The 12578-nt window shown below is 40.8% G+C and overlaps 1 protein-coding gene across 1 annotated transcript; it reads left to right on the top strand.

The window, feature by feature from the left end:
- The first annotated feature begins 448 nt into the window (after positions 1-448).
- On the top strand, positions 449-11635 carry dctn4 (dynactin 4). Its single transcript, XM_041944411.1, has 13 exons — positions 449-610; positions 1360-1430; positions 1603-1781; positions 1995-2038; positions 2599-2706; positions 4060-4133; positions 5217-5329; positions 5428-5537; positions 5651-5724; positions 6151-6205; positions 6424-6531; positions 10037-10134; positions 10215-11635. The coding sequence occupies exons 1-13, from the start codon at positions 476-478 to the stop codon at positions 10429-10431; spliced, it is 1386 nt and encodes a 461-aa protein (XP_041800345.1). The 5' UTR covers positions 449-475; the 3' UTR covers positions 10432-11635.
- Positions 11636-12578: the final 943 nt, after the last annotated feature.

Here is a 12578-nt window from a genome sequence, read left to right as displayed (position 1 = left end):
ATACAGGAACCTTTTGTGACTCAAAACTGTAAGACCTATATCCAAATATAGTTATCTTCTGCAGTTACAGTTTTATTTACCCAATTGGCACACATTAAATCAAAATTAAAAAGATGTTGCAGTTTTTTTGTGCAAAACTAGTCTAATGTGGGCATCGATGGATTATGATACAATAGGCCCCTGGGCACCCTTGTTTCCTCCTCTATTTTTAGTTAACCATACCTGTTGTTTATGGAGAGAGGCTGTTTACCTACTTTCCTGATTGTGATGCAGGATATATTTTCTTAAATCCCTTTCGGGGCTTTAAGCCCAACCGACCACCCTTTCCGTTAGTGTGGGGCTGACAGTTTCACTATTGACCACACGAGGTCGACATTGAGCACACTGTGTTCCCTCAAAGGCCAGACGACTAGCGGTGACATCAATATTAGCAGTGCAGTGAGTGAGCCCACGGACTCGGCTGCTGAAGTTAGAGATGGCGTCCCTCCTGCAGCCAGATAGAGTCGTCTATCTGGTTCGTGGAGAGAAAAAGATCAGAGCTCCTTTATCTCAGTTGTATTTCTGTCGCTACTGTAGTGAGCTACGATCTCTAGAATGTGTGTCTCACGAGGTACGTAAACGTTTTCCCTTACTATCATCTGGTTTTGACAAGCTAGCTGTTAGCTTTATTTAGTCAGCAGCTACTTTGTTGTTAGCCGGCTTGCTAGTCGCTTTGACGTGTAGGTGGGATTAGTTCAACCACCTCGCGCACTGTATGGCTAAGTCCCTTGTCAATCAAGGGTCCTTCCAACAGTCTCCTCATTTCATTGGCTGCAAGCGATGTCCAACTTCCGTTGGAGTTAGCGTTATGTCAAGCACAGCACAAACGGGCGACAAGCTAGCAATTCTTTGAACTCAGTGTTGAAGTATTCATTTAGCTCACATTTAAAGAATATTAGCGGCGTGTCCGACAAGTAAAAACTATTTGTCACAACGTTAGTTTCTCCCAGCTGTCGTCTTCACGGTCAAAATCCAGCTTGTTAACGTGGCTCACGGTTAGGGATACCACACCCAGACTGACTTAGATTTTTCGTATATTGCAAAATCAAATCACTAGACAGTGATTTTACTTTGTAAACATGAGATTATTGACAGTTCATACGAAAAACCATCAAACTATTCAGCTCCCTTCGTTGTCATTGTACCGCACTGCTAAAAAAAAATTCTAGCGATATTCTAAGACAATTGCATGTATTTATGTAGCAGATATCAAAACACTATGATAATCCAACAATTAGGAAACCAGTGTAGAATAAACTTCAGCATGTAGATGCACAGTCTGACTGACTCCTCTTTTGTACCCCTGTTTGTGGTGATCAGGTGGACTCGCACTATTGTCCAAGCTGTCTGGAGAACATGCCATCTGCAGAGGCTAAGCTTAAAAAGAACAGGTGAGACTGAGGTGCAGATGCACAGAGAACGATGCATGTCTATACAGTACTCCTGCAGGTCCCTACTGATTTTGTATCTGTCTATACAGATACAAAATCAAAATATTATGTCATCATATTTATGCCATTCATGTCCTTTAATCCATTCCTGATTATCTGTGCTCTACTGTAGGTGTGCAAATTGTTTCGACTGCCCATGCTGCATGCACACACTGTCTACTCGAGCCACCAACATCCCAGCTCCTCTGCCTGATGACCCTACCAAGACAACCATGAAGAAAGCCTACTACCTGGCCTGTGGCTTCTGTCGCTGGACCTCCAGGGATGTGGGAATGGCTGACAAATCAGTTGGTGGGTGCTGATATAATGTAGACACAATAATGGGGTCATATTTACAGTATTAAGAATGGTAAGAAGCATCAACATTATCAAAACACCATCATGTATCTTGCTGTTGGTCCACAGTTGTTCATTAATTCAGGTCAAGAAAAAAGCTAGTATTCATTGTATTTGTTTCTTATGGCTATCTAAGTCTCATGTCTTGGCAAATTTTGTTCACTGCAGCCAGCGGTGGATGGCAAGAGCCAGAGAACCCTCACACTCAGCGGGTAAGTTTTCCCCCTGCAGCCATTTAAATTCTCTCGAGTTGCTCACATGTTTCCTGCTCATGCATTACTTGTTTTTGAATAGATGATTTCTGAACAAGTGGCACCCACACAAAACCGACCAGAGGCAAAAGCAAACTAAGTGCTTAGTTGCAGAGTCCACAAATGTGCCACAAACAACAAGCTTTAAATGCACCTTTTTAAAATATTTTTCACTGTTTAAGTGTGTTTTAAGTATGTTTGTGCAGTTTTTATTTTTATATCTTCAGTACTTGTACCAAATAATTTTTAAGTGTTTCTTTCAGCGATCATCATTGTCGTTGATTATCATTCTTCAGTTAATGTAAAGACTGTTAACTAGTTTTTTTGAGGAAAGATATCATAGTTTTTACCTTCCTGGATTATTGTGTTACTTTAAAGTGCAAACTGTGTACTGTATTTTACTGTAGTGGGTGGTGGTAGGTGGGCCTAGGTTACCTTATCCCAATTCTCCATTACTCTTGTTTTTTAAAAAAAGAAAGCAGTGATTTGTCTAGATGAATTTATTTTTTTGCTCCCTACAGATTAGCAAGCTGATCGAGTATTACCAGCAGCTGGCACACAGAGAGAAGCAGGAGAGAGACCGGAAGAAGCTGGCCAGGAGACGACAGTGCATGCCTCTGGCGTTCTCGGTACTCTGCTCCCTCTGAGCCCAGTTCAGCCTTTTCAAAAATTTGATACCCTCTTCTTTGACCTCTTTTAATGTCAAACAGCTGTTGTGTCATTGTAATTTGTGTAATTTATCAACAGGTACTGTTGAAAAAGAACTTAGATTAATGATTATATGCATTTAAGAGATTTGAAACTTGAGAGTTTCTACCTAAATCTCAATAATATTAACAAAGACGTCTCAGAGTATATGCCATTGAGGATATTATGTGATTAGCACACCTTTAACCAAAGCAGCAGGGAATAATTAACTTTGCTGCTCTAGTGTTTGGTTGCAGTGCAAGATTGACACCATGTCTATACTTGGGTGGATAAATACTGTCTGAAAATGCTATTTATAAGAGGAAATGTCATAAACATTCCTAAGTTGCGTTCAGAAAGTTCCCCATCCACACTGACATTTGAAAACAACTGGAAAAAAAAATGTCATCTTCCTCTGTATGAAAACAATCAGAAAATGTACCTTTTCAGATTTAGTCACCCTGGTGTGGACATGGTCTTCATGCTTCTTGAGCTTGTTGGCACATTGTTTACACCTCCTGCACAAATTAACAACTGGTAATGCAAACCAGTCTTTCCCATTGTGTATTGGAAGCATTTTTAAAGTCCTAAGCACTGTGATGTCCTGCAGTTGTTTTCCATCACTGATGCATTTCTGTTGCTGTTGCATGTCACCAAATGCCACTAATGTTTGCCAAATCGCTTGGGTTTCACCTGGTTCTTTGTTCTCTCCTTTTTTTCTTTGCTTATGCACTCTGATATTTTGGTTTTTACCCCCCAGCAACACACTATTCATGTGGTGGTGAGTTGTATTTTTCACAACTTGGGTAGTCTCATCTTTATAGTAGTGCTGTCTTCTCTTTATCTCTTTTCCTGTCTAATTTGTGACCTCACAGATCACATGAATGTCTCCTTGGTTAAATGAGACGGCGATCAACACAATGGGAGCCTTTATGTCGATTACAGGGAGAGATGAAATGGAAGACTTTGTTGAAGTCTGTGAAACCAGATCAATATATATTTTCATACTAATTAGTCCTTAACCCTCAATTGATTCTCTCCCACTATCCTGGACAGAAAGGCTCCTGTTTGTGTTTCTTACCAGAAAGGCCAGTGAAATTATTTTTGGCTTATTTATTGTTTATTTAAATGTCAAGTACCATTTCTTTCCATTTTTGTTTTTAAAAGATGTGTGTGATAAAAGTAGACACAAAAATGGTTGTAGATTAGATCATTTCAGAAATTGTCTTGAGTCCTCCTTAATTTCAGTCGGCAGAATGCCTGATCTTGTGCCCCCCCCTCCTAAATTCACTCAGGAAAAATATGGCCTTGGAACCAGACTGCAGAGGCAGAGGTCTGGAGCTCCCATATCAAGCCTGGCTGGCCTTTCGTGAGTAGTCTTTTGTTATATATTGAGAATGACTCTTGCTTTTGTGTCCTCTTATGCAATGTTTCTTTGCCTAGTAACACTTGTATGTGCATTTGAACAGCCCTGCCCTGGTTTTCCATGTTTGTACCCAGTAACTACACATTGTGTACAGACATATTATTGGAGACTTAGATAAATTGATTTCTTACCTTCCAGCAGACATTGTGTCATTAATTTCAGTGTGCCATGAAAATCAATTTGTAGAGCCTTGAAACTTGTCTTGAGAACATTATGTAGTCCATCACAGTGAACTGTTTTTCTCAAAGTTACATCATCACCTTGTAGTAATACAGCTTTGAGCGAAGACCATTTTTAAAATTTCAGCCACGGGATGCATTCAAGGACTGCACTTAACAACCGAAGATTAATAATTGAAGGTATTGAATCCACAAAGTACGCTGTCAGATACAGGAGACGAATGTCAGGCGGGCAAGGACACAGTGGCTGTTCACACTGGAAGCGTCAGCGCTCAGTCTGCATTTATTGCTCAGATCCAGAGTTTTTGTTCTTATTCTTTATTCTTCTCATGGTGCTGATTCCGATATGACTGTTCAGACTGAGATGCATCGCAAAAAATCAGACCTGTATCTGATGTGGCCATATAGGAAAGTGCTCCAAATAAGAGATTCCATGTGATTTGTCTTTGTTCACACTGTCAAATCTGGGCCACTTTTGCCTACAGTCTAACCATAGCCAATGAACACTAGAGCACAGACCTCTACCAAGGTCAATAGTCTGCTCTTCTTTGATATGCAAATCTGCAAACGCAACCTAAGTCAAATTAAGTCTAAAATGAAAGTCTCCTTGACCGCACCAACAGTGAGTTCTTAAAGTCTCTTTTCATAAGTCTAACGCCTTACTTTATGCTTGGAAAATGCTCAGTGGCAGTGTAAGATGGTGTCAGTTTATTGTAATGTGGATGTTGTCCGAGTCACGTAAACATCCAAAAATCTCAAGATGCCTTTAGTGTAGCCAGCTTTCAGTGAATATTATATGCCATCACTAGAGATACAACAGATGTTGACATGTATGTAACTTCACTAGCCTTAAAGAGGGTGAGGACCAGAAGGAGATCACTATCGAACCTGCCCAGGCTCTTGATGAAGTGGAACCCCTGCCTGAGGATTGTTATACCAGGCCCATCAGCTTACCGGAGGGTAAGAGTGTGCTGAGAACTCACTGAGCAATACTGATCATTTTTGTCACTCTAATAATTGAGGTAGTGTTTAATCTGAGTTTTTTTGTGCTCTCCCAGTGACCACACTGCGGCAGCGGCTTCTGCAGCCTGACTTCCAGCCTGCAGGGGCGTCTCAGCTCCATCCCAGACACAAACACCTCCTGATGAAACGCTCACTGCGCTGCAGGGTCAGTACCACCTCAGGGTTTTACTCTCCTCTATCAATCGGTGGCTGTTGTTTTTATGTAGATCACATTGAGATAAGGTTTTTTTTTCTTTCTTCTTAATTCTCCTCCTCCAGAAATGTGAGCACAACTTGAGCAAGCCAGAGTTTAATCCCACTTCAATCAAGTTTAAAATTCAGCTGGTGGCTGTGTGAGTATCGGTCATCAGATTCTGTCCTAAACACGTGTTTTCATTATGATGTCGATCTTATTCCAATTAATGAAAAACATAAATCAGCCTAAAGCCTGGTGTAGCTTAATTAGATTAAGATCCCAACGTTTAATTTTAGCCAAGTGCAATTATCAGCACATGTTCAGGAAATTATTCCTGCAATAGTAGCTTAATCTTAAACACATTTTTCAAACTTGTAAATGATCATAAGAATAAACCAAATTGCCTGTATCGACTAATAGAATGCTGATGTCAGCAGTTCATGCTTTGCAAACATTTTTTACAGCTACCACCCAAGATCAACTCTCAGTTTTTAATGAACACGGTTGAATGTTGCAGTGAATACTGTCAGTGTGTTTGAGTATTTCAGAGTATTGACCATCCTTTTTGCCTTTCCTCCCACAGGAGTTACATCCCTGAAGTGAGAATTATGTCCATTCCAAATCTGCGGTACATGAAGGTCAGTGTGGTCAAGTGTGATCTTGAATATTGTCAAATGTTTTATTCATTCGGTTCATAATCTTCACCTGGATAACTGAAGTCTGTAGGTAAAGGTAAATAGTCTACTATGGTGGTGAAACGAAGGCCAGAGCTGCTCTGCATTGCCTTACGAGTGAACTCACCAGCTTTGAAAATTTACCTGAGTCAAACGGTTGTTGTTTCCCCATCCTGTTTCAGGAGAGTCAAGTTCTGCTGACCCTGACCAACCCAGTGGAGAACATCACCCACGTCACATTGGCTTCCTGTGAGGAGGAAGATCCTGATGACATCAACAGCACTGCCAAGGTATGCCAAGAATGTCCTCTCTTTGAAACACGTATCAAAGAGTTATAGTGGGCATTGCACATATATCCATCATTACTGTCCTGATGACTGCCAAACACTGACAGTATGATTTAAGCAGTAATAGTGTAAATCCTGCATTTAGTTGACTTGAAGGCAGTGCGCCTGTTTGTCTTTAATTAGACTTGAAACTTAAATAATCTACATTTATTTTATGTTAATGCTGAATATGTTAAATCTGAAAATGGTTTCATGACAAACCTGTGAACAAATATCACAAAGCTCTGCAGTGTAACAGCTAAAAACCCTGATATTTTTTTCTGGAGTTTAGACAAAAGCCAGTGAAGGTGTCCGTCTTAAATCTGTAAGGTGGCCAGAAACGTTTCAGTGGGGTTTTAATTTTGTTCGATGATGTCTGCTGGGTACAGAGTTGTTTATTAAAACCACCACATCAATGAATGGAGTTTTAAGGGATCAGGATGTAACATTTAGGAGGAGCTATTGGCAGAAATAGAATATATATTCAGAATTATGTTTATTTTGTAATTATTGTATAATCATAATTATGTATAATTGCCTAAAAATAAGAACTGTTGTGTTTTCATTACCTTAAAATGAGCTCATTATATCTGGAGAGATAGTGGGTCCTCCTCCACGTACTCCACCGTGATGCACAGCCATGTTTCTACAGTAGTCCAGAACAGACATCCTAACACTGGCTCTAGACATCCATTTGCATTTTTTGCAAGTTTTGCAGGCACTGTAGTTTCTCCGACACGCTGGACAAGGAATGAGGTGAGGGGTTTTCAGTCGGCTGCAATCTGTAACCTCACCACTAGAGGCCACTAAATCCAACACACTGGACCTTTTAGCTGTTGGAAAGAGCATCATGGCTTAACTAGAAAATATATGAAACGTTCACAGATTGTGGCGGTTGTTTGCCACCTGCCCTAAATATTCTGCATGTTACTCGTACAGTCTTACCAGCCAGCTTCAGAGACTTCAGCTCCTTCATACTGACTGTTTCCTTATGGAATAGGTAGCCTAGTCGTCATCTCATATGGAGAGCAGTTGTGTTCCATTTTTACCTCCATCTGTCAGCTGTCACGTGTGCAGCTGAGGGTACCATGTTCCTTTGGTAAATGGTCTGCTGCGCTGCCTGTTGCCAGCAGCCGCTGCGGGGCTCTCAGTGACTTCAGGCTGTTTGTCTTGGCCTCTTTAGTGATGAACTCATGGGCCAGACTGGGTAAGGCAGAGCTCCTGGCCAAAACAGCGCATCTTCATGACCCATTTCCATTCACATCAAGGCTAAAAGAGTGTGCAGTCTTCTCATTCTGCTTGATCTGATATTCAAACACCTGGAGGGCAGTGCGAACCACAGTGAGCCATGCATGTTGATTCCATCAACCAGCTCTTTCCAAGGATGCCTTCCTTTACCTCTTACATGTATTCGGGTCAGGGCAGTATGACGATATATACCGCGCAACGGTGGAAATCTGCCCACCGGTAGAGATTTGGCAATATTGTTTCTACTCTGGGAGCTATCCCTTAAAGACATATTTACACACGGGTAGCGGTGCACACACTTGCTACACAGCAAGTGAGTGGGTGTGTTGATGACATTGCACAGAGTGTAGCTGCTTCATCCTCTTTTCTGCTTGCCTGAAAACCGCTTTCCACTCTTTTTGTTGACATTGCGGACACGTCCAAATACATGTAGTATTGATATTGGCGCAAAAATAGTCATCACGATGGTGAGTCCTCCTCCTCGTCCTGCACGCTCCACCCAGGCGCCACCCTTCACCTAAACCAAACAGAGTATTTCCAGTAAGTCAGAACGTGTCTGACACTGACAAATATGCTGGACAATGTCCGGACGTGTGTTCATTGTACCCTTTTTTTCATCTTGGTCAATTCCCTGATAATATTATTTTGTTGTAATCTGACTCCACCTCTATAACCAGATAACTGCGTTGTGCAAAAAGAAAGGTATGCAAATAGCAACTATTATTTTCATCTTTTTTGCAAAACATTTTCCATCCAGACTTGCGTTCAGACGTATGAAAATGATCGTCTTGTAATAATAATTTCTGTTTGTTTTTCCTTCCTTGTTACTTCTTAAATTACACCTATTTATTCTCCCTTGTTGAACAAATCCCGAATCCGTCAATATGCAAACATTGCTCACTTCAAAAGCTAGACACAGGATGTCTCTTCATTCATTGACCAGTCTGTTCTCTGCATATATGTACTGTAGGCTTCGATTTCCCACATCACTCTTGTGTAAGTTGCATATTGGAATGTGATTCTCTTCCCCCATTCGATGTGATGTCACAAAGTCATGCTCGTACTTACATATTAACCTTAGATTTAAGGTATGCTTAGAGAAACTTTCACATACAGCAGCTGAATGTGCAAATGATCTTCTAGCATCAAACTCTGCACATACATCATTCTGTTTAGCGTAGGTCAAACATCCAAGTGAAATAACAATGAGAGCCATTTTTGAGTGGGACTTTTAGATTTTGTTTTCCCTGTATAAAGACGAGAGGGTCTCGCTCAGCAATGTATTGTTTAGTCACTGTGGACCTCAAGTTTCTCACCTTTCATAACACCAATCAAATCAATAGTAAATAAATACTCAGGGATCTAACAAGGGATCAGTATAACTTCCAAAAGAAATGTGTAATCCAAGCCACCTTTGATATCCGACATAACAGAGCTTTTGGTTATTTTGCAACAGAGCAAACACAAGTGTGTTATTTTAATGATCATCTGAAAACCCTCCAGCCTACTGGAATGACGCAGGAAAACAGTTTGATCCCCTTCCTGTTAATTTGGTGACATTGTAACTTCCAGAATGTAACCTGTCCTTGCCACTAAAAACATCCGTAGGGGACTGCAGTAAGATATTTGCAGGGAATGAAGAAAATTCATTTAAAAAAGCTTTGTTAAGTCATATATTAGATGTGGCTTGTATTACAAATGATCTTTTGGAAGTTACAGTGATCGTTGTTAGATTGAGGCTTCGGATAAAATTATTAAGAGTTTAAATACAAAGCAGTGATTCACTTTGAGGTTAATACGTTTCTATTTTGGGTGGAATGGCCCGGCTCGCCTGTCAACTCTTTGCTTCCATTCTGGGTAAATTCCCAGTGATTGGTGATTCCATGCACCTGTTGACTTCACTGGCCCCCTGAAGTAGAGATTATGTCCCAGCATTTGCACACACTGATGAAGGCTGGATGGCTGAAAATGTTTTGTGTGTTGCCAGGCAGACTGAGTGAACTTATTAAACAATAATTGCTGAGTGTTACCCTCTCTTCTTTATACGTGGACCAGCTGGTCAGAGCGCAGTAGCAACTTTACAAGTAGAACTAGATTTTGGGGACATTCGCATGCTTCAAAACCAAAGTAATATGACATTTAAAATGTAGTTGACTCCACATCCAATACTTTGAAAGTCATTGAATGATGAAACTGTTTTTCTTTCTTTCTTTTTTTAAAGGTTGTAGTACCCACTAAGGAGCTGGTCTTGGCAGGAAAAGATGCTGCTGCTGAGTATGATGAGCTGGCTGAACCGCAGGACTTCCAGGATGACCCAGAGTAAGTATAACATACACACACACACACACAATTAATTGCATGAGGTAACTCTTACCCTGATCCTTCTGTCTTTTCCACAGTGTTGTTGCCTTCAGGAAATCCAACAAGATTGGTTTCTTCATCAAAGTGATCCCTCAGAAGGAAGAGGACGCCGATGTCGTGGTTTCTTTCAAGATCCGACACGACTTCCGCAACCTCGCAGCTCCTATCAGGAGCGAGGAGGGAGCCGAAAACGCCACTGAGGCCATTTGGCTCACGCACCATGTCGAGCTGAGGCTGGGACCGCTCGCTCCCTGAACATGAATACTCCATCAGACAGTCCTTGTGTTGGGTTCTCTGAAATAATTTCTGTATACTGTGGGGATGATTTAATTTACAAATGGTTTCTGATTCTGCTTATGTAAGAACTATTTGAGATCTACTAGTTTTTTTTGTTTTGTTTTGTTGTTGCCTAAGTTGCATCATCAGATGTGTTGCTGAACACACAGTGATTGCATGATAGCCTAGTTTATTAAGCTGTACAAAAACCATGGCTGACTGCATACTTAACTGATGAGTTAAACCTCAGTTAAGTTTTTTTCTCTTTGATTTGATGTTGCTAAATGCAATACCAAAAACATGACAATGGTACAGTATTTCACATCATCCTCCTCAGCTTAAACACTAAATCAGTAAAAAGCACTTTTAGTGTGAGGTTACACAGAGGAAACTGAACCTTACATAGACATGTAACTGCTCATTTAAAAAATATGAAGTTTTGTTTGTACCATCTATTGGCATTGTTGTTGGAATGTGAAAGATTTAATATGATTTAATATTTTCTTAAATGGGAAAAGCAACTTTAACCTCCCAGCATCTGTCCCCACACATAAGTTGCAGTTTTTCTGAGGCGAAATATTAGAATATATGTAGAAAACAGCAGTTTATGTTCAAAGATGAGAACGAGTGGTTACACATTAATACAGCAACAACTTCAAAATGGTGAAAAAAAAAAAAATCAAGTCGATGAGCAGAATCAGAAATCATAACTGAGAACAATCTGAGTAATTCCCAACTGTGCAGCACACGCCTCTGCGCTTTTAGCTTCCGTATCCTCGTCAACATCCTTTTCTGCAGACAATAGTATCGTATTAACTCGCATGCTTCAACTGTAGTGAACATCGCAGACAGTGTCATCACAGTTACTGGTCCTCTACTGTTTTCTTATCTGTTTTCTTGGGTTGAAGGTGATACCTGCCCATAATTTTACTATGGTCTGAAGTCATACCTTCATTGGCACTATGGAGAGGACGTATAAGCAGCTCTGTAAATGACATCATTTAAATGTACTGAGACACTATAACTTTTTTCTGATATAAAAATGTTTTGGTTTGTAGAATTCACTGACCTCTCGGTGTATATCGTAAGCTGCTGTCATGTTTGGTCTCACGTGTGTTAGTGAAACAGAGCCTACCAACAAACACAGTTAATCCTCTGTACTGGCTAATAAACTAATGTGATACTGTAACAGACCTCCTGACTCTTTTGTTTGTTTGTTTTTTAGGCCTGGCATGACTTAAAGATCACTAACTAACATGATGACAGTTTGCTGTCTCTGTACGTTGTGGTGTATTCATTGTCACCACAGGGTGGCGCTACAGGCAAACAGTTTATGGATAGCTGTTATAAAGGTGGGGGCTTTGTGAATACATAAGAGAGCATACAGGGACATGTGTTCCTCAGTGTGATTGTGAATGACCTTACAATCCAAAACAGTACATGACAGTATGTGATTATAGTAATGTTTGAGAAGGTGCACTGTGATCAAGAAAGAAGCATTTTAATAATAAGCCAAGCAAAGCAGGATGCTTTTTTTCCAGGATATGAGTCATGAGGATAAAATGTCTTCTTGTCAGTAGGAGCAGACAAATGGAGTTTGTGTGCCTACAGACACCGTTTTGCATTTAGCACACATCAGGCCTGGTCAGTGATGCTCTGCGCCCGTGGGACAGTTCACTGCCTCTGAAAAGGCAGATCAGATATGTGTGATGCAGGCCTGTTGCAGCTGTCCAATGAGACCCGTCTGCTGTGTAAACAGACCCACTCCCTCTGGGTAATAAAGCCATGATTTTCTTTTATCTTCAGCAGATATAAACAGCTCAGAAGAGTGGCCTGTGTGAGAGCCATAAATCACCCCTGAAGATGAGGTAATAAAGCACACATGGAGCGAGTCCGTGCCACTGAAACAGCCCAGACTCCCACTTCCAGCACAGCTGACGATAGCAGTAGCTGACTTTGAGTGCACAGCAGTGGTGTGCTGTACCTGCACTTGCTTGGAGGTTACTTTACTGCTGGGAATATGTATTTTATCAAAAAAGATGAGCACTTGCTGGGTTAAACTTGTATATCGCTGTAATTTAAATAAAGACAGTGATTGAAAAGCGGCTGAATTGGATACGGCAGAG

Source organism: Chelmon rostratus, chromosome 9 (assembly GCF_017976325.1).
Source record: "Chelmon rostratus isolate fCheRos1 chromosome 9, fCheRos1.pri, whole genome shotgun sequence".
In the NCBI taxonomy this organism is placed as follows: domain Eukaryota; kingdom Metazoa; phylum Chordata; class Actinopteri; order Chaetodontiformes; family Chaetodontidae; genus Chelmon; species Chelmon rostratus.
The sequence above is the reverse complement of the archived record's forward strand: the minus strand, read 5'-3'. Positions and strand labels throughout refer to the sequence as shown.

Coding starts and splice junctions, on each gene's coding strand:
- dctn4 (XM_041944411.1), top strand. CDS start 476: ATGGCGTCCCTCCTGCAGCCAGATAGAGTCGTCTATCTGGTTCGTGGA. Junction 5,330..5,427: donor GCCCATCAGCTTACCGGAGG/GTAAGAGTGTGC, acceptor GTGCTCTCCCAG/TGACCACACTGCGGCAGCGG. Junction 6,532..10,036: donor ACATCAACAGCACTGCCAAG/GTATGCCAAGAA, acceptor CTTTTTTTAAAG/GTTGTAGTACCCACTAAGGA.